General features: G+C 41.3%; 2 protein-coding genes across 2 annotated transcripts; both read left to right on the top strand.

Annotated features, from left to right (window-relative positions):
- Window positions 1–221: 221 nt before the first annotated feature.
- Window positions 222–10,001, top strand: si:dkey-32e23.4 (dynamin-1-like protein). The gene is made up of 17 exons (XM_034692053.1): window positions 222–395; window positions 916–1,042; window positions 1,787–1,928; window positions 2,465–2,511; window positions 2,611–2,682; window positions 2,778–2,864; window positions 2,982–3,144; window positions 4,007–4,127; window positions 4,278–4,616; window positions 4,976–5,096; window positions 6,917–7,072; window positions 7,157–7,246; window positions 7,352–7,450; window positions 7,603–7,719; window positions 7,809–7,918; window positions 8,061–8,220; window positions 8,354–10,001. Exons 2-17 carry the CDS (start codon window positions 941–943, stop codon window positions 8,408–8,410), a joined length of 1,983 nt encoding a protein of 660 aa, XP_034547944.1. The 5' UTR covers window positions 222–395; window positions 916–940; the 3' UTR covers window positions 8,411–10,001.
- Window positions 10,002–11,015: 1,014 nt separating this feature from the next.
- On the top strand, window positions 11,016–24,512 carry disp3 (dispatched RND transporter family member 3). The gene is given in 27 exon segments (XM_034691548.1): window positions 11,016–11,067; window positions 11,300–11,401; window positions 15,412–16,416; window positions 16,516–16,735; window positions 16,871–17,007; window positions 17,119–17,253; window positions 18,804–18,964; window positions 19,139–19,278; window positions 19,399–19,490; window positions 19,614–19,778; window positions 20,401–20,412; window positions 20,415–20,561; window positions 20,651–20,797; window positions 20,898–21,034; window positions 21,155–21,324; window positions 21,419–21,549; window positions 21,833–22,017; window positions 22,130–22,256; window positions 23,028–23,120; window positions 23,123–23,172; window positions 23,263–23,422; window positions 23,555–23,653; window positions 23,656–23,667; window positions 23,797–23,877; window positions 23,880–23,968; window positions 24,157–24,208; window positions 24,211–24,512. Coding segments are annotated over 25 exon segments (4,041 nt in total). The 5' UTR covers window positions 11,016–11,067; window positions 11,300–11,401; window positions 15,412–15,419.
- Window positions 24,513–25,271: the final 759 nt, after the last annotated feature.

The following is a 25,271-nucleotide window of genomic DNA, read 5'->3' as shown; positions in this document are numbered from 1 at the left end:
TTAAAATAATAATGATTAAAATAATCATGTAAATAATATAATGTAATGGAGTAAAAGTAATACATTTCCCCCTAAAAATAATACTAAAGTACAGATACTGAAGTCAATTTACTATGTTACTGTCCACCACTGTAGGCGGGACACAAACAGTGAAAACTTTTGCTCTCGACCAATCAGGTGTCTGCATTGGTCATGAGTCATATTTTCTGTCCAATCAGATCGTGGAAGAGTAATGCCCGTACCGCCTATGTGCTGAACTGGCTGTCATTTCTCTCCTGCTAATTTTAGATAGTATTTCGGACTAAATGGAATGCTTTTGACGCTTGCATCATTTTTCTACGAGCTATGATGTACAGACAGAGTCGATAAGCGGGGATATTATTTGTTGAACAAAGGTAAGGTCATAATATGACATCATTTGTTCCCTGCGGCTCAGCTAGCGTTAGCAGAAGCTAGCATATCCTTGTGACTTCCTGCCTTTAACAATTAGCTTCTCAGAAATCCAGTTAGCTGGCTCGGTAAGGGCTGCTGTATCACTTGTTGGCATGTAATTTAGAACACTATCATATATCAGATCAGTGCAATTTATATTGATAACTATGAGCCAGATTAAAATGTCAAATCCGGTGTATAATCTGGTAGGATTACAGTGTTGATCTAGTTGATGCTATGGCGTTACACCCCTCTCATCAGGACCACTCTCCTCTGGCCACACAGTTACTTACTCACTTGCAGAGAGGGGTCTTGTGATTCCTTTTAATTATATAGTAGTCAGCTGTGGTCACAAGGAAAAGGCAGCCGATTGTTTCTGTTAGGGCTTGCGGGTGCACTATTTTCTTACAGGAATCCCAGAAGTTCAACTTTGATGTAATCCTTTCATATCTCTTCTTGTACTCCCCTTTTTTTTACAAGCAGCAATTGTACCCAGACAGTTGGAGGGATGGAGACTCTGATTCCCATCATCAACAGGCTGCAGGAGGTCTTCCTCACAGTGGGTTCAGATATCATACAGCTGCCTCAAATAGTCGTGGTTGGATCTCAGGTCAGTCTGCAAAAACAACACAGTTAAAGATTGATTCACTAACTTGTAACCCTTGTTCAAGCTTTATAGGTTTCACTTTCAATTTTAAGAATTGTTGAATTGGTTTTTCATGTTGAGTTGAACATAAAAATGACATCATGTGATTTATATGTACAATTTAAATTAGATGTAAAACTAGAAAAATATTTGTTATTTGAAAACCAGAAGTATAGACAGGCTATCTGTAATTTTAGGACAAATAACAATTCCTAAGGTAATTGGAAGGTATAAAGACATGGATAGAAAAGATAGGATTTGTAACCTTTGCCACGGTAATCGTGTGGGCGACAAGTACCATATTTTGTTTGAATGCAGGAACACAAGCATTCTGAATAATAGAGAGAGAGAGGTTCATACCCAGGTATTATTTCCACTGCGCTTTGTGTTTAAATTAATTCTACTTTTGCAATCAGATTAGCCAAAACTTGTCTGTAAATTAGGGTCTTTTTGTGAAGAATGTCCTTCCTTTGTTTAAGTAAGATCTGCTGTACTTCAACCATGCCGTGTGCCATCATTATATTGTTTTGTTATTTGTAATTTATGTTCTGTGGCTCCATACCACGTGATCATGGTCTGAGCATCAAATTAAAATGAAAAAAAATGAAATGAATGAACATATGTTGTGTGATATTGTGCACACATGAGCTGAGTTGACGCTGGTTGGAGTGCTGCTATAATCGCTGCTTTCATTATGTACCAAAACAGAGCAGTGGAAAGAGCTCTGTATTGGAAAGCCTGGTTGGACGGGATTTCTTGCCTCGAGGATCAGGAATAGTCACAAGACGACCCCTCGTGTTGCAACTCATTAATGTTTCTCCTCTGCAAGAGAGACTGAAGATTGAGAATGGTACATTTATATTCACTTTTCTGCTTATTGATTTTTTTAACAACATTAGATGGATTCTGATTATAACTATGAAAACGTATAGTTTTGGGTTTACTGCAGGTTATAATTCACTTTCCTAGCATGTTTAAGTAGGACAGGCTTTTCATTTCTGTTCTGTGTGATTAAGTCTTTGGCATGGCTCTGTCACTTATTGTTTCAACTGCAGGCTATAGCTCAAAGAGCCTTGGTCTCTGGTTGCTAACATTCAGTCTTTCTTCCTCTTCTTCTTCACCACTTTCTCAGGAAATGGGGTAAAACAAAATGTCCAAAACAGCTATCCAGGTCTCTGTTTATGTGGTGTGCCCAGACTTGTCTTTGTTTAACCTCATCATTTGTTTTGTTGATCCCTTAAGACATTTTTTCTTTGATCTGAACACCCATCAAGCATGATATTAATCCATTTACAATCTTTTCAGTTTTCCTTATTTGTCCCAGTTTATGTAGCTCAAAGCACTGAGTGTGAAACTACTCTCACTTATTCTTGTTTGTTTGTTCAGGTGTCAAAGCTGAAGAATGGGGTACATTCCTGCACTGCAAGAACCAGGTACATTTATCAAAGCAATTCAAATAATGTGGAAGCTTTCCTTGTCCTCTGTTGTGTACTGCGGTTTGTTAACGCTTCATTTTCTCTCCTTTCTGACAGGTCTTCTCAGATTTTCAGGAAATTCGTAAGGAAATCGAAGCAGAGACTGAACGCAGTTCAGGTGACAACAAGGTGAGAAGAAAGTTTTGATGTGTTTAGTTTTGACACTAAAAAGTAACATTTAACCCTGCACTCATGATTTGCTCTTCCTTTACTCTGCCCTCCAGGGAATCAGTCCTGAGCCAATCTATTTGAAGATATATTCACCTAAAGTGCTCAATCTCACTCTAGTTGATTTACCAGGAATAACTAAGGTAATGATTTTGATTTTGTTTCATATGTACTAACAAAAGTAAGCTGTGTGATTTACAGCTGCACTCCATCCATGCCATGCTTACAATAACGTTGGCTGCCTATTGTTGTTGCCTCAGGTTCCTGTTGGGGATCAGCCAGAGGACATTGAGACTCAAGTGCAAGAGATGATCTCGTCCTTCATCTCAAATCCAAACTCCCTCACCCTCGCTGTGTCCCCTGCCAACTCTGACTTGGCCACGTCGGATGCTCTGAAATTGGCTCGTGAGGTTGATCCAGATGGTAGGACACTTTATTTACAGGCTTCTCTTCTCAGATTTCATTAGACTTTCTGTCCTCTCCATCAGTGCTTATTACGTAACATGCTTCAAGAAGAAAAACCTTTTGAATTATTAATTGTGCATAGGAAATGCATTGTACTCAAGTCATTTCAGGCTATTGAACTTTCCAGGCTCTATTGTTAACAGCAGTCTGACACTTAAGAGGTGCTTAGAGAGTAAGTGTGTCCTTCATTGCCATGTTGCCAAGAGATCTTCGGAGTCTGTCTTTTGCCAATTTTTGATACCTTTATTACTTTCAAATGCCACTTTGATGGTGTGCAAGTCAAAATATCAATTTCTCTGCCCAAATGTGTCCCTACTTGTCTCAATCCTGTCCTATTAGAAACCTGTTTCTAATGTTGTTGGTTCTCCTGCACACTGAGGAAGAGCAAACACTTTACAGTCAGTAGTTATTCTACAGCAGAATGTAACATGTATAGTAGGCAAAACATACTTGATAGTTCTACAGCAATTAGCTCTTCAATTATTATTTTTTAGGGAACTTAAGACATACAACAGAACATGGGAAGATTACATTTTAAAGGTACAGATGGAAGAAATTGCAAAAATCAAATAAAGAGCAAGTCAAAAAATAGAAATTAACCATATCGTCACTCCTTCACAACATTCAGTCAGATGAAATCTAGCCTCACAGGTTTAACATATTCTGTCCATTTGGACCAGATTCTGTAAAATCTTTCCTTTTGAACCTTGAGGGAGAATAAAAGCCATTACTCCTGTCTTTCCTTGTATCAATTTAAAAGTTATAGTTGGGGTACTGTACTGTCCTTGAGGGTATAATCAAAGGTCCCTGTGTTTGCCAGGCCGTCGAACACTACTGGTGATCAGTAAGCTGGACCTGATGGATGCAGGGACTGATGCACTAGAGGTCCTTCTGGGTCGAGTCATTCCAGTCAGACTTGGGATCATCGGGGTCGTAAACAGGTTTGCTGTCTGGAAGTGTTTTTTTTTTATTTAGTTTTCCTTTTGCAATGTTTTAGTATCACAGAACAGCAAGGTGGCAAGATGTTAATTCGCTCATTACCCTTATCCTCTGACTACACTCACTCTCTCCCTAATTGTTGATTCCTACAGGAGCCAGCATGACATCAATACCCAGAAGAGCCTAGGGGACTCAATGAGAGATGAGCAAGCCTTCCTGCAGCGCCACTACCCCTCTCTTGCCTCCCGCTCCGGCTCACGCTATCTCGCCAAAACTCTCAGCAGGCTGCTCATGCACCACATCCGGGACTGCCTGCCAGACCTCAAAACCCGAGTGACCGTGCTGAGCGCTCAGTACCAGGCACGACTCAACGGCTATGGCCAGCCAGTAGAAGACCACAGTGCCACGCTTCTGCAGATTGTCACCAAGTTTGCAAGTGATTACTGCCACACCATCGAGGGAACAGCCAGATACATCCAGACCTCAGAGCTGTGAGTCCGACCTCTTTAAAGCTGCTGGATCTTTCTTGAATACTAAATACTGAAAAATGTCTCTATTGATCAAAGTTATTATTGCATTTAGCACTTTGTTGCAAAACTCAGCATTTAACTGACATCAGTTTTCAGCATTTGACTTGAGGGTTATGTCCTTGGGGAAATGTACTTGTAAATTGAAGTTGTATCAGCATCTTCTTTTGGCACCTTTTATACAAGCAGCTATTTTTCCACAAGGCGATTAATTATTCAAACACACAGAGGGCAAATGTTTAGTTTTGTTGTGACTAAAACTTCTGATGCACAGCACTGAGAAACTCTGTCAGTGTCACAACTGAAACCCATCTTCTCTACAGCTGTGGCGGCGCTCGAATCTGTTACATATTCCATGAGACCTTTGGTCGCACTCTGCAGTCCATCGATCCCCTTGGGGGACTGACTGAGCTCGACATCCTCACTGCCATTCGAAATGCTACGGTGAGCATCTCCTCACTCTTGTTCTTGTGGTTTTTTTATTATTATTTTTTTTTACCATAGTGATTTATTGAAGTTTATAACCACAAAAAACACAGCTTTATCATTAATCATTTTCCACTTTCACAGCTGCATGGCTGTATCTCGAGGTTTAACAAATGGACAAAAAACACAATAACAGCTAAACAAAAATGAAAGAAAAATAATAATAATAAGAATAATAATAATAAGAATAAGAATACAAAAAATAGAATGAAAAGAGCTTCTCTAAATCAAACAAGGCTATTCAATTTGAAAAAAATAAAATCAAGGTCAGTGGCATATATTAAGACAAAATGAAAGACTGCATTTCTACATGGGTTTTGGGACTGCAGTGTTGGATTGTTTTTTAACATAATCAATGCAGGGTTTCCACATTTTTTCAAAATCATGTTCTTTAGCTTTCTGGATGTATGTTATTTTTTTCTAATGGGAGGGTTGACAACATCTGATTTAACCAATGGGTGGTACTGGGTCTGTTAATGTCTTTCCAGTTTTGTGCAATACATTTCTTTGCAAACAGTAGACTATGGTCAATACATTTTAATTCTTTTTAGTGTAACAATGTTTTTCTGGATATATGGCTAACAGAAACAATTTGGGGTCTAGTACAGGGGTTCCCAAACTTTTCGGCCCACGACCCACAAAATATAGGTGGGGAAGACTCGCAAACGCCACTGTCCCTCAAAGTACATGCCTTTTACATGTTCGAAATAAAGACATCAAATCAAATCAAATCAAATCAAGTAATTTAATGTGGCTTAATTTAACAGAACTGCAGAAAATTTACATACCTAAATGAGCATGTGGCTGTGTTTCATGTGCCTTTATGTAATTACCTGCTGCTACTGATATTTTTGATAATTCACTGTTCACTAACCCTAAACTTGGCAGTCATCTGGCAACAAAGATGAAAAAGGCAGAAAACTCATTATATTTTCTTTTTTCAAGGTTTTATTTCAATTTTAGCTACTGTTTCTGTAGATATATTTTTACTATAATGGGTGAAATGTACTATTATTAGATAACTTAAAGAAAAAAACATTCTGGAAGACATCTCACGACCCCCAATTTGTGTCTCGCGACCCCCAAAGGTCCCGACCCACACTTTGGGAACCCCTGGTCTAGTATGATCTGTTTGGAAATTATCTTCTCAATGAAATGTTTAACCTCTTCCCAAAATATTTTTATTTTCCTGCATTCCCACATACAGTGTACTAATGTTCCTTTAGATTCAATACATTTTATACATGTGTCTGGAATGTTCTCATTGTACTTATTTAATTTTACAGGTGGTATACGCATTAGCCATTTGAATTGTAATATTCTAAGTCGACTATTTATAGAAATTGTGTGAACTTTAGAACAAGCACTTTTCCAGTCCTGCTCTGAGATGTTAAGTGACAAGTCTTCATTCCAGGACATTAATCTTTTATGTGATGTCTCTGATGCTTTACATACAACATCATGTAGAATTCTGAGACAAGACCTTTCCTTAACCAATTCTTTGTCATCATTTTTTCAAGAGAAGTCCAGGAAGGCTTGTTAAGATTGTTTTGATTTGCTTTCACAAAACTTCTCAACTGAGGATATTTAAAATAATGTTTTTTATCAATATTGAACTTAAATTGCAGCTCTCCAAATGTTGTGAAAACATTAGATTTGGGCATGTAAAGGGCGTTGATTGTTTTAAGTGTTTTTTTTAAACCCACATTTTAGTCTCTTGTTTGGAGGAATAGCAGTAGAATTGATAGGTGAGTGTGTTTGTGTGTGTTGTCCCGCAGGGTCCCCGGCCAGCGCTTTTTGTGCCCGAGGTGTCCTTTGAGTTGCTGGTGAAGCGGCAAATGAAGCGTCTGGAGGAGCCCAGTCTACGCTGTGTAGAGCTTGTTCATGAGGAGCTGCAGAGGATCATCCAGCACTGCTCCTCCTATAGCACACAGGTTTGCCTTAAGATGATGATTTACAGAGCTGCACTGAATTAATGACAGCACCATACTGAGAGAGCATGTTTCTGTTTTTGCAAGGAGCTTTTGCGATTCCCCAAACTACATGATTCCATTGTGGAAGTGGTGACCGGATTACTAAGGAAGCGGCTGCCAATTACTAATGAAATGGTAATCCACAGCTTCACTAAATTGATCCTTTATAGAAATTGAAACAGCTACGATTCAGTCTCTGTAACTGATTGAGGTAATTTTCTCTACTTTTTTTCCCTTTAGGTTCACAACTTGGTTGCAATAGAACTCGCCTACATCAACACCAAACATCCAGACTTCTCTGATGCAGGGCAGGTCTCAGCATCTGTCAATAGTCAGCAGGTAGTTGTTTGTCTCTTGTAGCAGGTACTTCGTTCTGTAGAGCTCTAACCATTATGTTTCACATACAAACAGTACAGTATAGTTTATAGTAGAATTCCAGGCTCAGTCCAAATTGCTTTGACCCTCTGACTCTCGTGATTTCTTGCTGTCAGGTGGAGAGCCTTGATGGAGGGAAACGCTGGAAGAACGAGAAGCTTGCGGAAGAGAGAGCTCCTGCTGCAGGTTTTGGCAGCCCAAGCAAAGGCCAGGCCATTAACCTCCTTGACACAGTGAGTGGTAGGATTAGCAGCAGGACAAAACACTTAGTGGCGAATACATTGCAGACTGTCAACGTTTTAATTCCCCCCCTCTCTGCTAGGCAGTGCCAGTTTCCCGCAAGCTGAGTTCCAGGGAGCAGAGGGACTGTGAGGTCATCCAGCGCCTCATCAAATGCTACTTCCTCATTGTCCGCAAAAGCATCCAAGACAGGTTCGACTGGAACGAGTCCAGAAAACCTGGGAGGGCTTATCCCCCCTTTTCCATCACCTCTTCTTTTTCTTTTGTAGACTCCATTAGCTGGTATTGATGCAGATTTTCTAACTTAGTCTTGGGGCTGTGTGTTTGTTCACAGTGTGCCCAAGACGGTGATGCACTTCCTGGTGAACTTTGTGAAAGAGCATCTGCAGAGCGAGCTGGTGGGTCAGCTTTACAAACAGCCGCTGCTACAGGAGCTGCTCATTGAGTCACATGACACGGCACAGCAGCGCACCGAGGTTGCGCAAATGCTGGAGGTAAAATTGGCTGATGCTTTTGTTCTCTCAATAGTTCCTAAGCATCAAGGAAAAGCAAGTCCTTTCACTATTTCTTTATCTTCTTTTTCAAGGCCAGTAGATTAACTGCCCTCTTTCTTTTTTCTCTTTTTAGGCGCTCCAAAAAGCCAATAACATCATCTCTGAAATCCGGGAGACCCATCTGTGGTAGCTAGAGGAAACGAACAATTCCCCTGTCTTAGGACAGCTTTGAGAGTATGAGAGTGTATGTGAGTTTACAGCACTGAAAGTGAATGTTAGTGTGTGCTTAGTGTGCCTGTGTGTGCCTGTGTGTGCGTGTGTGTTAGTGTGTCTGAGCAGTACCACTGTTTTCTCATGGACCAATGAACATAGCACATTAAGATGTCTTTTATTCCTGTCAGCTGTCACCCTGACCAATACACTGGGGCTGTTGACTTTCACTGTGAATGCGTGTTGGAACAGAAGTTAATTAAACACTCAGGCCAAATGTGTTACTGTAAAGTTGCATTTAGAACAACACAGCCAAGAACAAATTCATTCCTTTACATCATATCTGTTGGGTAAAACAGTTGTTGCTATAATGTAGATCATATGTAAAGCATTTCTGTTATACTCATGGTTGCTTTTTTGTGTTCTTCAAAATGCTTTTCCTCTGTACAGTTCTACACTCTCAAAGAGAAAGACAAAAAAAAAAAAATCTGGCTTCCTCTGAGCCACTTCAGCAGGTGCTTAAATTATGTTAGATTAGATGTGTTCCAACTTAAATCCCCAGCTTCAGAGCACTCACCAGATTTAGAAAATGAAATGAATTTCCTACTCAATCAACGAAGACTGCAGTGCTACACTGTAGACAGAACACTGTCATTTATAGAAGTCACAGGATGCAGATTGTTTTTTCCCTCCTTATCATTAAGGTTTATTTTCCAAAGATGCGTTTCCTTGTCAGCTCATTATTACTGGTGCAATGCCCTTTTAGAGATGTGTGTAATAATGAACAAAGAGACCAAACCCCATCATTATACATTTTCCTCAGTTTGATTTAAGGAAAGATACAGTCAGGACATCCTGTTTCATGGTGGGATTTTGTTCGATTTAAGACCCAGATAGTATAAATGTAATTTCTGTTGCTTTGCTCTGTATCCTTGAACCACGTCTTCACTGGTTTCTGCTTAAAAGATAAGATTCTCAATCACCCATCCCTGTCCACTAGTAAGGGCAGTATGTGGATATCTCCTGCTTGCAGTTTTCCCTCAATGTTAGCTTACATCTCAAGTTAGACAAACTTTTTTTACTTCTGTGCCAATAATCATTCTGTTGTATAATATCGCTTGATGTGAAACTTTTTCATCTTTTCCATCTGTTCCTAAGTTAGACTGTTGTTTTGCCAAATTCCTTCCTGCAGTGCTGTAGTGATTAATGTGAATCTCTTCTCATAACCAAAACAAAAAATACTCATCCTAAAAGAAGGCTTTTATGGAGGGCCTGCCTTAACTGGACCATTAAAAAGCTACTTTCTTTGTGAAAAGGAAGCAAACACAACATCCTCTCGGTACGTCTTTCTGAAAGCCTCTGTGTACCATTGCATGTGTGTTAAGTATGCACGTGTAGCTGTATGAATGACAGTTATGTATATTTTGTATTAATTTAATGTACATTATTGTTAGGATTATAATTGTGTCGACTGCCTCTGAGTTCTTGCCTGCCAATATTTGTGATATATGTTTACCAAATGAAGTCTGCTAAGATTGGAGGGACTCATTAAACCCTAACAAAGAACAGTGCACTGAGTCTGTTTGGCTGTTATTGATGACATGCACTCATAACAATTGATCAGTTTTCAACGAGGTCTGTTTATTTCCCTCCCACAGTGCTGCAGGGATAGATTTGATTAGACTCACACAGATTATTTTTATTGGTCTCAAGGGGCTGAAATAATAGTCCGTGTAGGACTGTGATGGCAGATTTAACAGGGTGAAGATGTACTGGAGGGTGCAAACACACTCTTGCACAAACAAACAGCAACAAGACTCTGAACCTATTTAATTTGTGCTCCCTCCATACTATGACAGCTGATATAGAAATAGCTGCATTGAATGACTATTACCTTTTATGGTTAAAGCAATCCAAGTTAGACCCGAGCAGAGGTGGAGAAGTGAAATTAAGTAGTTGTATGTTGCAGTAAGAGAGGCGAGAGCTAGTCATTATTGTTGGATGAGAATGAGCATGGGTACTATAATCTGAGCATTATTTGCTCAACAAGAAATAATACCATGAGAAGTGAAATCAGTGAACCTATAAACCCTGTAAGTGTTAGTTTTGCTCGCGGCAGTGAGATTACATCTAAAACAGATTTTCAGATGAAATGGCTTCATGTTATATGCTGTGAGAGCACTCGGTAGAGCAAATGAACCGCAAGGGAATGAACTCTTACTTCAGGTGATTATTTTAAATTGCTTGCACTTTGTCCCCCTCTGTAGCCAGTTATTCTGATCACCCTCATATAACACACCCCATCTCCCCACCAACTAAAGGCTAGACTCGACCATACCATGTCTGACAGTTTTGGAGGGGTCTCGGCTGCAGCATCATTAGAGCTTCATCACTGCGGTCACGTAAAACTAGCTGGCTTTAAGTTGAACCAGAGCAGAAAAAAAATCATTCGTGGATAAAACCCTGCAGGCTCTTTTGTCTTCCATAAGGGGTGTAGAGAGGTTTTAAAGCCGCACTCCCCTCCTCGCCTCTCCTCCGCCTGTGAGCCAGTCAGCAGAGCAGGCTGAACAAAGCCATGGGAGAGAGAGGAGCTTCTGGGAAGAAATGTCTCACTGACTCTGTCGCCTGGACAACCGGGTAAGAGAGGAGGGGAGGGTGCACGAGATAGAAAAAGGACCAGGGAGCATAAAAGGAGAGGAAAACAACACATTAATAACTGCTTATATTGGAGTATTGCTGTGGAGTTTGTGAAGGGGGGAGTGTTTTTGTGTGTGTTTGTCTAGCAAGGATTCCCCCTGGTATTTATTTTTATTGATGAGTTATTAACTATGACAATAAAAAAGTAAATGATTTTTTTCAACCACAACAGAGCATGGAGGGGATGACATTTAAGAGCATAAGTTCTGCACATCATCAGTGGACCCAGAAGGCCTGAACGATTCACCTGTGATTCTTGTCTCATCAGCACCAGGTAAGAGTATCTTCAGCATTACAGATGTTTGCTTTGATAATGACATCTAAATTATTGATAAAAAAGATGAATTACTGATGCCAGGCAACTGTGCAGCTATCCAGAAAATGACAGAAAAAGTGAGAAAGTTGTTTCAAAAATCAATAAAAGCTCATCCCATCAGCCTGGATTACAAGTATTCTTCATAAGAGTAGCTGGAGCAGATAAGTTCTAAGATATAGGCTTCATAATATTTTAGTGTGTGTTGTTTTTTTACGCTGCCAGAAAAATCTAAGTACCGTATCTGTTATATGGGGCTTAGATAATCAGTTTTATTCAGGAGAGTGAGAGAAATTGCCTGGTTCAGCCCCAGGAGGCTTCACAAACCGTTCACAGAGCGTCAAAGTGGGCATAAATCCATGGACAATAAGAAAATGAACACCGTTGTTAGGTGCAAATGGATCTCCAGAGTTGGACTTGACTCTGTATTCACAGTGCGTGAAGAATAGGAGGCACGTCCTCAATAAACATACTGCTGAGCGCTCAAGCATAAGGAGTATATTCATAGGGCACTGGTGCTGAAATCAATGCCCCTTTAAATGAGGTGGTATGCTGGCTGACTTTACACCAGGCTGAATATGTGTGTGGGGCAGGAGGCAGCATGTGATATCCATATTGGATGAGATGGAGAACAGATAAACAGAAGAGGATGGGGTTATTTTTAGCTGCAGTCAGCAATGAAGGTTACAAATCTCTCACCTTGGTGGATGGGATAGAGGTGTGGAGAAAAAGAGGGAGAGATTGAAGGGAAGAAAAGGGCAAGAGAGTGAGGGATGGTGAGCAAAAGGAGGAATGATGGAGATGGTTATAGGTGATGAGTTCAGGCTCACAGCAGGTTGGGATTGCTCATAGCTCCTACCTCACCCACTTCAAAGACTGAAAAAAAGATAGAGTGGACGGAAAAAATGCTGACACTTGGCTAATCCTCTTTTTTGTAGGAGAAAAAAAAAATACATGAGAAAATCTGGTCTAGAGGAGCTTATGGTTCACTCCCCTTTTTGCTTACAACTCACTGAACAGCCCCAAACAGCTGTGTGCTGCAAAACACAAACCATCAAATACAGCTGCTGTACTGACACCCAGTTTACAGAAATTTAATAGAAATACAGACAGCAAGTTATTAAAGGAGTTTTTTTGATGTGAGGTAAGGCAAGGGTATTCAATTCACAATCACAGGGCATGCTAAATACAACAGCAGCTTCATTTTAAATGGATGAGTGAAAGATTTCATACCTCAAAGCTGCAGATAGTTGTTCTGTCAGGCCTTGGTGCATTTATCTGCCTCAGTTTGAAGTGAACACAACATTAAAGACAAAGAAACATGTTCACTTTAAAGCTTTAACACAGACTGAGCCATGTTGCATAAACAGCATTAATTCTGGATAAAGGCAATAAGAAGGATGCCACATTACACTCTATTTTTAATCCACATCTGCAGAGTGTTTGAATTGTTTCTGTACTGCTAATCTTGAATGAACAATTCTAGGAGCTTGTAAACACATTAGTTATACCCGGCTCTGCAGCGCTCACAGTACTCTGCAGCTGTACAGGGCTCATGATTGTTGTATATAAGGCGCAATGTTTCTTGACTGCAAAGACACGTCACACTCGTCAAAAAGAAAGACAAGGATGTTACCTAGAGGCCATGCATCACTGTAGATATCTTCCTCCACTGTACCTGCTGTCTGTTGTAAGATACACAGAAGGCTATAGGGGATGACAGCTCTGCAGGCACTAAGTCTGCATACTCGTCTCTAATGGGTTCCTAAGTCTGTCAGACTTTGACAACTGCACCACTGATCAGCCTGTTTTGATGTAAAAATGGTCACAGAAATGGAACTCTGCGAGATGTGCTGATATTCCTCTCATTTAGATTTTCTATGAATAATAAACAGCAGAAGATCGCAATGTCTTTTCACAGATCTTTGAGGAACTGGTCTTTTATTTGAAGAGTTGATGGCTATGCTGCATTTGTGTTTTTGTGTGAGTCTTCAGTCATTCCCCAGTTTTTCCTCCCCTCATTCCTCCATCCTATCTCTCGCTCGTCATTTTTCTGTGCTTCTCCGGAGCCTCATCTCATCTCCCGATGATGAGAGCACCATCATCAAAACAAACTATTGAGGCAGAGATAAAATGTAACAGGATTAAAATAATCTAATAACCAGAATTAGCAGTTGTATTCCTTTTATGTTACTGTAATTGCACAATTTTATCTCACCAATGTTTTCAAGATTGACCACATAATTGATCACACAGCTGATCATGTAACTATAACACATTACATATTATAAAAGTGGTTGAAGAGGAAAAAGCAGCTTGCTTTATCACATTAAAGAATATATATGTAACAGTGTTCATTTTCAAACAACAGCAATGATAAGTGTAGAAATACACACAAGAAAGTTACAATCTGTGAAGTGGAAGATATGTCTTGTTAATTTACAGCCATAAAGCACTGTAATCCAAGCATTATTGACAATAATTTGAGGCTTTTGTTAGACCAGCTTATTTCATTTTTCATTTCTGCACTTTAAAACCAAACTTTCCCAAAATCATTCATTCATTTTTTTCTATAAAAGCATTTGCACCCAGCGTGGACAGATGCTGATCTGCTACTCTCCTATTAAAAGATGCACTGGTGTCCTTCTCTATGTGGAGAGATGACATGGTGATTAATAAAAGAGATGATGTGCTGATGAAAATGGCTTCAAATATGCCCCCTTTTTTCACTGTGTTAAACACAGCAGAGTGGTTGATTTCCAACTCAACAGGCTCTTTTAATCTCTTTCATGAAAGGGGGAAACAAGCATAAAACCACAATTGCAGAAACCCATTTGAGAACATTATAGTGAGGAAGTGTTGAGCTACGGCTATAACAAACAGGAACATGAAACATGAAACCACAAGCTTAACAGTCATTTAAGCAGAGACTGAATTTTTGTGCACGGCGACTGCACAACGTGACCTTCTTCGGCAAGCTTTGGGATATTTTTTGAACAACACCATGAAATAAAGCTCAATCAGGTGTGAGAGCAAAAACAAAGAAAAGAAAATCTCATAAATCAACATGCACACGTCCAGTTCAGTTTTACCTCCTGGGTTAGTCTCTCAAGGCTCCATCTTCTCTGCTTTCCCACACTAGAAGTCATCTTTTACAAATATTGATTTAAGTGGTATCATTTTGAAATTCTTCTATTTTATGATGGCTTTCTGTTAAGCTGCAGAGCTGAGTATAGCTATCTTTCACACATAATCAAAATTCCCTGTCTTACCTGGCTGACCTTAAAGCTCTGTTAGAGATAAATTGCTGCAGTTAGCAGCCTCACTGCCACTTGAATGCAAACTGTGTACAGCATCTTTTGTGTGGAGGAGGAAGTGGAGGGGAAAAGTGGCACCTATTGACACTATTAGCCAAAGGGTGCCTCTTGCACAGATAAACCATTTCTTTTTCCACAACTCTGTCTAATATCGCACTCGCTCTTCTTGTCAGTAATTAGACATGTGAGATGATTTAATTTGCTGCAGAGCAGACTCTGCTACCATGACTGCTGATGTAGAGCGCCACTAGCAGACCGTCTCTGGGTGATAATGGCAGGCACACACATGGACAGAGGGTAGAATTAAATCAAAGCTTTTAGCCTGTTTCACCCCACAGCTCTTGTGATCAGCATCTCAAAGCAGGACCCAGTTAACCAGTATAATTTCTTGAGGAAAAAAAGGTCTTTCCTCCTCTGTTTTGTCCCACAGGAGGCTCTTTGTTGACAGCTGCTTGAGGACAGACTTAACTCACATGTCCTTGTTGGCTGAGTTTAACTTCGAAACCACTTTGTCTTTCATTTTTGTCTGCTGCTCATTACAGCTGGTTGGAGTTCAAATATTTATTTTGTGCTTATGTCAATTCCCAAAGGAGAAGAAGCTGGTGATTCTTGATGTAAGTGATGATAACAATTGATGGTTTTGGTCCCTGACAGGTGCCAGCATGAATGTGGAGGATGATCCACTGCTGTTTCAGACCAGCTGGGGAGGGATGGAGGATGAGGAGGAGGAGGAGGAGCAGGAGGACGAGGATGGAGTTGCTCATGCAGCAGGGCGGCCCTGTATCCCTGAGGAGGCTGCATTGTGTGGGCCGTGGAGGGCAGTGGGATGGGTGTACACACAGCCCTGGGCCAGTGGAGTGGTTTTAGGGGTCGCTATCCTGCTCCCATGCACCCTGTTTACCTACATGCTCCTCTACTGCCCTCCCCTGGACATAGACCTATCCTACAGTGCCTTTGAGGTTCACAGTCACTTCTCTGCTGAGCGCTTTGACGCCCTCACAATCGCTGTTAAAACTCAGCTGGGCTCCTGGGACAGACGGAGGCGAGACTTAGATTACAGCGAGGCTGAGGCCCTGCAGGAGCTACTGCTGGAGAAGCTGGGCAGGCAGAAAGCATTAAACAGGACAGATAATGAGGGCGTCAGGTTCCCTAGTCCTCAAAATGACACTTTAGACTCAGGAGATGATCAGAAGACAGACGCTGCAGCGGGCAGAGATAAAAGAACAGCTCTTGATTTGGCTCAGGGGGAAATTGTGAAGCACAATAATTCAAATAAAAATGCAGAGGAGGATGAGAAGAAATCATTGGAGGAAAGTTCAAGTTTGCCGCTCATTAGGAGGAGCAGGTTTGCTCCCAATTACTACATACAGAGCCAGGCTTTGTGGAAGATCGAGCTGGTGTTTGTGGCACAGGGGGAAGGCGATCACAACATCTTCACACCAGAACGCCTGCAAACGATTCATCATGTGGAGCATCTGCTCATGCAGCATCCGCAGTTTCATCAGTTTTGTTGGAAGCCTCTGGAGATGTTAAGAGATCTGCCTCTAGGGCCGTCCTACTGCTCTCCACCTAGCTCTCTCTTGTCCTATCTCTACCCCAGTGAGAGAGGAGGAAAGATTTACTATGATGGCATGGGCCCAGATCTGGCAGATATTCAAGGTGGGTCCAGAGTGAAGACAGTGAGGGTAAAAATGTACAGCTTGAACATAAAGACCACCTGTAGCAGTCCTTCTAACAGTGCTGTGTCTGTATTTTCAGGTTCTCTGAGTCTTGCCATCACCCACCCACAGTTCTACTGGTACGTGGACGAGAGTCTGTCCCCTGAGCATCTCTCCTCCTCTCTTTTACGCAGTGAGATCCACTTTGGAGCTCCTCTTCCCTCTTACTACTCCATGCAGGATCGAGGTGACCAGCAAAGATCTCGCTTCAAAAACTTTGTGGTTCAGTATGCAGACATGCTGGCCAAGCAGTCTACCAGGTCAGCAGGATATTACAACTATTTTGGTCAGTTATTACAATGTGTAGTCATTCTTTTAGGTGTCAGATTATTTACATGTAGTGATGCAAAGGGCTGGAATTCGATGTTACTTTATATTTGTGTCCACTGTCCCAGCCAGGTGAAGGTGCTTTACGGGGGAACTGAGCTGTTTGATGATGAGGTGAGACACACCTTCCACAATGACATGATGCTGGCTGTCATCAGTGGAGCCTGCATTACAGTGCTCGTCTATATCCTTACCTCCTTTTCTGGTACAGTATGGTGCTCTTTTTCCTTGCACTGGTGTGCCTCTATTTTAATGTTTGAACTGTTTATCAAAGTGAGTTATTTGTAATTATACAAATGTTTTCTTGTGTCTGCAGTGTTTCTAACTCTCCTTGGACTCACTAGCATTGGACTGAGCTGCTTAATGGCTCTTTTCTTATACCACGTTGTATTTGGTGTGAGGTACCTGGGCATTCTCAATGGAGTTGCAGCCTTTGTTATTATTGGTATAGGTAAGAAAAGAAGAAATTCATTCACTTTTCATCAGAGAAAGAGTTCAACAACTAAAAAATATATGCTTTGAGATATCAGGCAGTTATATATTATTAGAAAATATCTCCCAATCTGTGTTTGGGTTCAAGAACTATAACCTCAGTTTTGTCCGAGATGAGCAGAAAAGCATTTCTGATCATTACGTCTTTATGTCTTTAAGACATGCTAGTTAGTTGATTGGTTTCCTCTGGCTTCACCGATAAGGATTATTGAGCGTCATCGTCTAAACAGTCAGTGGTGGACAAAGTACAAAGCTTCATTACTTAAGTGAAAGTATAGATCCTCCGGGTCAGATATTACTCCAATACAAGTGAAAGTTGCCCTGTCATATTATTACTTGAGTTAAAGCACTGAAGTACTTGCTTTTAAAACTATTTAAGTATTCAAAGTACTTCTTAAAAAAAGCTCAAAACGTTGCATTTTCAAAACACATAAATGCAGTCAAGAATACATAGGAGTACATTCAGTTACATCATGTTTATCTAGAAACCATTACTTGAAATCTCCAAACACTATACCATGGAATAAAAACAGAAACTAAGTTACTCCAAGCACAGACAACTTAGTTTGAAATGTTCATCTGGAATAAAACAAATGTTCTTTAGCTCAACACGCTTTCCCAGGTTGGACTGTGAACTTTTGTATGTTTGGGCAGAATGGGAAACAGGAAGAACATTTCAAACAATACATATCATTCCTCATTTCAAAAACCTCTAACACAGGCTGAAGATATGACCATGGGTGCTGAAGGTGGAGAATTATAGCCATCATTACCACCTCTAAATGAACTGCCTGATCTGAGTGAAATGTGCTCTGTGCTTGCTCCACGTTCAACAGTGGAGACGCATAATATACAGGTATGACTAAACCACTGAGACAAACAGAACTACATAAACACACTTCAGAAAAGAGAAGGAAATTGTAGTGGAGTAAAAAGTACAATAATTGTCTTCTGAATGTAGTGGAGTAAAAATAATAAGTATCCTAAAAAAATAATACTCAAGTAAAGTACAGATACTCAAAAAATGTAATTAAGTACTGTACTCAAGTACATTTACTTTGATACTGTCCACTACTGATAACAGTGAATATTTATGGAGTCTTTCCACATGAAGCTACCGAGAGGAAGCATGATTAAGGTGAAAATAATTAGTCCAAGCACTGAGCCTTGTGGTACACCATGACTAACCTTGGTGTGCACAGAGAACTTTTCATTTACATGTACAAACTGAGGTCCATCTGACAGATATGATGTAAACCAAGCTAAAGCGGTTCCTGTGATGCCAATTAGTCATTCTAGTCTCTGTAACAGGATGTGATGGCCAATCGTGTTAAATGCAGCACTAAGATCTAATAGGACCAGCACAGAAGAAGACCACTGTCTTAAGGCATCATTGGGTCTTTGTAAGAAAAACGTTGATGCTTTTTTTGTGAAACGTAAACAGCACTTAGGCAGTTACATTCACCACAGTTTGTAATGCGACTCGTTTGTTCTCTCACTGTTGCTCAGGGGTGGATGATGTATTTGTGTTCATCAGCACCTTCAGACAAGCTTCCCACCTGCACCAGCCACAGCAAAGAATCATCTACACAATTAAAACTGCTGGCAGAGCTACTTTCCTCACTTCCTTCACCACTGCAGCTGCTTATGCTGCAAACACCTTCTCTCAGGTAATCATAGGAGAGAGAGGCAGCCGTAATAGGATCTATACAGAGAGACTGAATGACTGCCCTGTTATGGATGAAAAGAAGTGCCTCTCTCAGCAGACAGATGTTTTCATGTGATAAGCACAAATTGAATGTTTCAAGGTCTTTTACACTGTGTTCCATTTAACTGACACTTAGATCCCAGCCGTGCATGACTTTGGCCTATTCATGGCCCTCATTGTCAGCTGCTGCTGGCTCTCGGTATCTGTCCTGATGCCAGCCACACTGTGCATCTGGACCAAGTGTGTGGAGCCCCAGGAACAAGCCTGGCTGAATTGGTGAGCAGTTATTTCCTTATTTTTTGTGTGAGATGTTATTTGTGCATGCTGTGCAACACCACAGACGCGATGTAATCCCTTCAGCTGTCTCCCTCCCTAAACTGCCTCCTCCCTCTGAAGCTGGAAGCTGTTTTTAGGGCTGTCAGCAAGCCACGGGCCTTTGTCAGATGAGGATGATGATGTGGCGCTTCTGTCGGTGGAAATGGAGCCAGGTAAGATTGTTATCTCCCTTACATTGAATGGATGATGGGGGCAGAATGGGGAAAGGGAATGAGTCCAGGCTGTAAAATGTTGCTGTCCAGATACCATTAAGCCTCTGTATTTGTCTCTTCCAGGCTCCTGTGACACAGACAGCGATGCAGCCATTCTTTTCCTGTCGGTGGAGACACCTCTGTCCCCTACAGGAGGGCAGCATGTGGGTGTGGTGAGCTCAAATCTTCAATGGGCCCTGAAGCATTTAGTGGCAGAGCCAGCTGTGGAGCAAAGAAGAGCTGTTCTTGGTGAGATTTGATAAAAACTCTGAGATTGTACAGATTGACAACCCTTAAAACTGATCACCTCAAAAGATCAAGGATAACTTACTCTGTTGTTTTTTTGCAGATTTTACTTTTTTGGCTCTTGATCTATGATAAAGACTAGACAATTAGAATCCTAAGAATACCACAGCTCACTTTGAAAACTAAAAATAATCCAGGACTAGACAAGCTTTAGCATTACAATGCAATGAATAATGAATCTACCTACACTATGAATTTTTATAAAGTAGCAAAACAAGAATAAAAAAGAGTTAGAAACTGAAAAATGGAACCTTTTTATTCGTCATAAATATCTCCTGTGGCCAACCTGCAGTATGTTAAGCCCTCACTGTGAGACTCACTGATTCAGACATGAGAGTAACCTCCAGCCAACATGAGAACTGTTTAAGAAAAGCTGTAATCTCTGTGTAGCCTGGGGAGGAATGAATCTCTCAGAGGAAGAGGCAGCCGCCATCATGCAGTATTCATCCTCTCTCTTTTTGACTGTAATTGATCCTTGCGCCTTGTCTGTCCATCAGCAGCTCTATCTAATCCATCAATCCGTCCTCTCTCTGTCATTGTTCATCATTGTCTTCCTCTCGTCCAGGTGTCTTCCTCCTGGGTTGCTCTTATCTGCGGGGTGCTGCTGTCTTCTGAGGCCAGCCACTCACGCCCCGCTTCTTTTCCGTCGGAACACGAACCTCCAGTCTTTGCTGGCGCTGAGGAGCAACCTCAGTGGCCAGGGCATCTCTTGCCCCATGTGCTCAGGTGAGACTTTAGTGGCAATGGACGTAAGCTCATCAGTTAACCCCTGTGGCTGTGAAGTAAAATATCTGATCTGATTTTTTGTCCTGCAGGTGTATTCATGGAAAAGCCCCATCCTTTGTACACTCACACTTCCTCATCAGCATTTAAGTTTTCTACACATCAGCAAGCAACAAGCACAATGACCTCTACTGCTGCTCGTGGCTCAGTGAGACCAAATCCAAGCACAAATCAAACAGGTAAAAGATTCAACACATAAAATTAATTCCCCTCTTACCCTTGTTCTTGCACAAATATGTTCTGAAAGTCTGAAATGAAACAGTAACCACTGTTTTTCAGGCTCTTTACTTACAGTGTACATTTCAAAGTTGGACCTTGGGGCTTCTACAACCCTTTACCGCTTCTCTCTCAACACCAGCATTCCCTCCCCGTGGAAACTATGCAGCTCAGATCATGAGGAGGTGTCATCATTTCAGGTTATAGAGCAAAATAAATCAGCCTAATGATATTTTAATAATTTGTTGTAATGTTATGCCTCCCATCTGTGATATGCCTCACCAAAGCGGCTTAAAAATAATCTTGTTTTATCTGAATAGGCTTATTATCAGCCCTGCAGCAATTACACCAGCAGAATGACAGTGTGTGTTTCCCATGTGTACCATCCGTACCCCAGCTGGATGATTACATCCACCTCATGTGACCCCCATCATGGCTGGACGCCAGAGTTTTCTTTTTATGTAGCGTCATCTCTGCAGCAGCACTGCAGGTGAAAACACACAAACTAAAAGTATCAGATTAGATGGACTGTCATGTTGATTCAGTGGACAATTGGTCACTCCTACTCTGTTTTCTCCTCTTAGGAAGCTGTACTATGCCCAGCTCCGCCTGAGACCTCATCCAACCCGAATGTGTGTGGGTCCACCTGGCTGTGGCATCAGTTCTGGGCCTGATGGACCCACACAAGGATCCTTTTATTCTCCTCTTCCCAGTGGTAAGGGAGCAAGTGTCACAGCATCATTATTATTAAGAGGGTTTTGAGCCCCATCAGGAGGAGGTCTATTTTCCTCTGCATGAACCATCTTTCTATGTCACTTATTTCTATTGAGTCGTAAAAGTAGAGAAAAATGCAGATATGACTCTATTCAAATTTACCCTCTTAAAGTGGCACTCTATGAACCCACTTGAGGATTTTCCACAGTGCCTCACTTGTACACACATTTTTACTCTGTATAAATAATGCTGCTAAGAGATTTTCTCTGCTTCTATTTATAAAGATCCCTCATCCGCTGCCAAGATGAAACCATCCAAAACTTCTGGCTTCAACCCATGCAGTGGCGGTGTGTGTGGCCACCCAGCGGTGCGTCCTCTAGTGGACACAGGGGCAATGGTTTTCGTTGTGTTTGGCATCTTGGGTGTCAACCGAACAGGGCGCAGGGACAACCATGTGATAGGAGATATGGTGAGAGTCACACCTGTGTTAGCACAAAGTTTTAATCAACAATAGTCAAGCAAAGCCAGATTGTTCTATCAATTTCTCATGTGGTTGATGTGGTGTTTAACTCTCTTCAAAGGGCAGCATCATATTGGATCCAGACTTTGACATTTTCCAGGAAATGGGGCATCTTTGCAAAATCTGCAAAGCAATTAGTGAAAATAGAGAACTTGTGAAGCCAGGAGGAGCGCAGTGTTTGCCATCAGGTAACACTCAAACACAATTCTGAGGGAAATCTTTTATATGAGAATAAATACTTTAATTACAAAATACAAAAATAGAGATAGTCTTTAATTAGTTAGTTGTTTATCCTTTGAAGCATTAATCAACAACAAAGTTATTTATTGATCATTTGGACTTTTATTTAAGTTCCTAAGAGGAAGTTTGAAGTGTGTGTCAATGGCAACCCTGTGAGGACAAAGCAGAAAAAATTCTATCTTGCTGTCCTTATCGGTCAAATGTATCACTCTTTGCTCATCTTTGTCATGGAAAATGCAACAATAAAAGTCTTTCTTCACAGTATTCAAACCTGCAAAGGAGCTCCATTTGGCAGGAGCTGTGTCCCTTCTGCCATTGCACTAAACAAAACACCCCAGTAGTAATGGTCTGTTTACTTTAATGTAAAGGCATTATATTGATTTCAGTCGGCTTCAAAAGCTGTAAAAAACTCTTAGATGTTTAAAGCAAAACTGAAAAAAGGGCCACCTTCTTAAATGTGAAAATTTCACACGTCTTCATTAAACTAAACTTTTCAATTTTTTAGACAGCTTTGGACTTTTAAATCCTTTCTTATATATAATTAATTCAGTGTTTTTATGAACCAAAGACTGTGACATACAGTGCTTAACAACTGTGGCATAAAAACACACATCAAAATAAACTAGTTACAACTAGATAAATGAATACTGTAAAATAATGGTATAAAGAAAATGAAAGTGCCAATGAAAATGACATATGCTCTCTTTCTGTCCCCTCAGGTAATAAACTGTCATCTGTTCTGCCTCTGCTCCACCCTGAGTGTCACTCTCTACCTGAACCCAACCTGCTTCCTGGTCAGCTCTCACACGGAGCAGTGGAATGCACGGAGGAAAGGTCCGCTGGCTGTCCATGGCCTTTGAGTCTGTGAGTCCAATCATCCGTCAGTTTTTCATCCCTCTATGTCCCAGACTAGCACATAAATACCTCACTTTTTATTCTGTCTTTCCTATCAAGACCCGTACAAGGGGAAATCCTCCTTTCAGGACCTACTCTGACTTCCTCCAGTGGGAGAACTTCATCCAGGAGCAGCTCGCCTCCCTCCCACAGTCCTCTGATCTGCAACGGGGTTTCCAGACCTGTGAGCACTGGAAGCAGATTTTCATGGAGATTATAGGCAAGTGGAAAAAGTGGTACTACATGTCAAGAGATGTTTTTCTGCTTTCTGATGATGGATTAATCCACAGGAGAAGTGAGAGCAGCAGTGTGTAAAAATCTGTTAATCTGCTGCTCTCTGGTCTGTTTGTAGGTGTGGAGAGTGCCCTCTGGAGTCTGCTGCTGTCTCTGGCCATCTGTGTGGCAGCTGTATCCGTGTTTACTGCTCATCCTCTGCTGCTTTTGCCAGTGCTCACACCATACTAGGTAAGATGTGAAGTCCTACATTCAGGTTTTTGATCAACTTATTTTTTTATACTCAGAATTGGATTCTAAGAGGAGAATATTGACGCCTTTGGATCCTGCTTGTAATTCTGGGTTCTTGTCCTTCTGCAGGAGTGATCTGTCTGGTTGTGGCCTTCATGTATTGGCTTGGTTGGGAGATGGGCGCAGTGGAGGCAATTTCTCTCTCCATACTTGTGGCTCCTCCGTGGATTACTGTCTGCACCTTGTGGAGGGATACCTGCTGGCTGGGGAGCTCATGCCCTCTACACCTAGTCAAAACTTGGTATGGGAGTGTACATATTTTTTGCACAACTCGATTATGAGTAAGTACAAGAAACGTCCCGTTTCCACGTGTTTTAACAAGCTAATGACTAAGAATTTGGATTCAATGATTCAATAAGGTGAGAAGTGCCCTCAAGGCTTCCGAGTAGAGAGGAGCGGCTTTGTTACTTCACCATTTTTGTGTTGTAGGAGCCTGCTGTTGAGAGGCGGAGGCGGACCTTGGAAGCAGTGAACCATGTGGGTTTGCCATAGTGTCCAGTGCCGTCACCACAGTGATCTCTACAGTCCCCCTCTTCTTCTGTGTCATTGTGCCTTTCGCCAAGTTCGGCCAGATAGTGGCCATAAACACTGCTGTCTCCATTTTCTTCACCCTAACCGTGACTGTGGCCATGTTGGCATGCATGGCCCCTGCTAGCTTCAGCAGACTCCCTGGTGCTGTGTTCAAGGCCAGCCTGGGCTGTGATGGTGGCATTGGTCTTGGGAGTGGCCGCGTGCTGGTGGGAGGACAGCTGGGGTCGCTGGCCTAGCAATCAATCAGCATGTAAACACAACCTAACCCAGACTCACTCTGATGTCAGGCTGAAGGAGTCCCTCTGTATGCAAACACAGAACTGAAAGCACCCTCACATTCAGGAGGATCGTCCGATCAGTGAAAAATGTGTACTTTACAGCACAAAGATGTCAGAATCTATATGATTACACGATTGTAAATTGTTTTTCATCACACAATCCATGTTTTTCACTTGTATTGATCAGTGGATTGTTAGTACTAAAATATTGTGTAAATGATTGTGACTCACATTGGTGGGCTGACCAACCACTCTATTAGTTTAAATGATGATTCAGTAGAGCTATTTTTTTTTTAGCTTCCATATCGCCTTCAGCCTAGAGGTGGAGATGATTGAGTAATCATTGGGAAACACTGGCTGAGTCACCGTTCTCGTCTGTGTAACTTATTGAGTTGTGAAGAGCTGCTGACTGTGCTGTGACCTGCTATCGTGAACCCCGTCAGGGCCGCGTTTTCTGACGTCTGTGCAGATTAGTGTTACCGGTTTACTTGACTCACAGGCATCTTGTGAAACATGATGTTTGTTTTATTTTTTATGTTTTCACAGATGGATATTGATTTTTTTTGTTCTGTTTTGCAGCCACTTCTGTAACAAAGGTTATGATGTCATGATGTGGCTGGATTTAAAGTTGTACTCAGATTTGTACCCTGGTCAGTTTTGTTAAATGTAACGTAAATGATGTAAATGTTTCAGTGTGCTGCTCACACACATTTCAGACTACAGTATATGATTCAC

Source organism: Notolabrus celidotus, chromosome 9, assembly GCF_009762535.1.
Source record: "Notolabrus celidotus isolate fNotCel1 chromosome 9, fNotCel1.pri, whole genome shotgun sequence".
Classification (NCBI taxonomy): Eukaryota; Metazoa; Chordata; class Actinopteri; order Labriformes; family Labridae; genus Notolabrus; species Notolabrus celidotus.
The sequence above is the reverse complement of the archived record's forward strand: the minus strand, read 5'-3'. Positions and strand labels throughout refer to the sequence as shown.

Excerpts from the sequence above, each read along its gene's own strand:
- si:dkey-32e23.4 (XM_034692053.1), top strand. The coding sequence starts at position 941 with ATGGAGACTCTGATTCCCATCATCAACAGGCTGCAGGAGGTCTTCCTC. Across the intron at positions 3,145-4,006 it reads TCGTGAGGTTGATCCAGATG|GCCGTCGAACACTACTGGTG; the intron begins GTAGGACACTTT and ends TGTGTTTGCCAG. Across the intron at positions 7,247-7,351 it reads TGCCAATTACTAATGAAATG|GTTCACAACTTGGTTGCAAT; the intron begins GTAATCCACAGC and ends TTTTCCCTTTAG.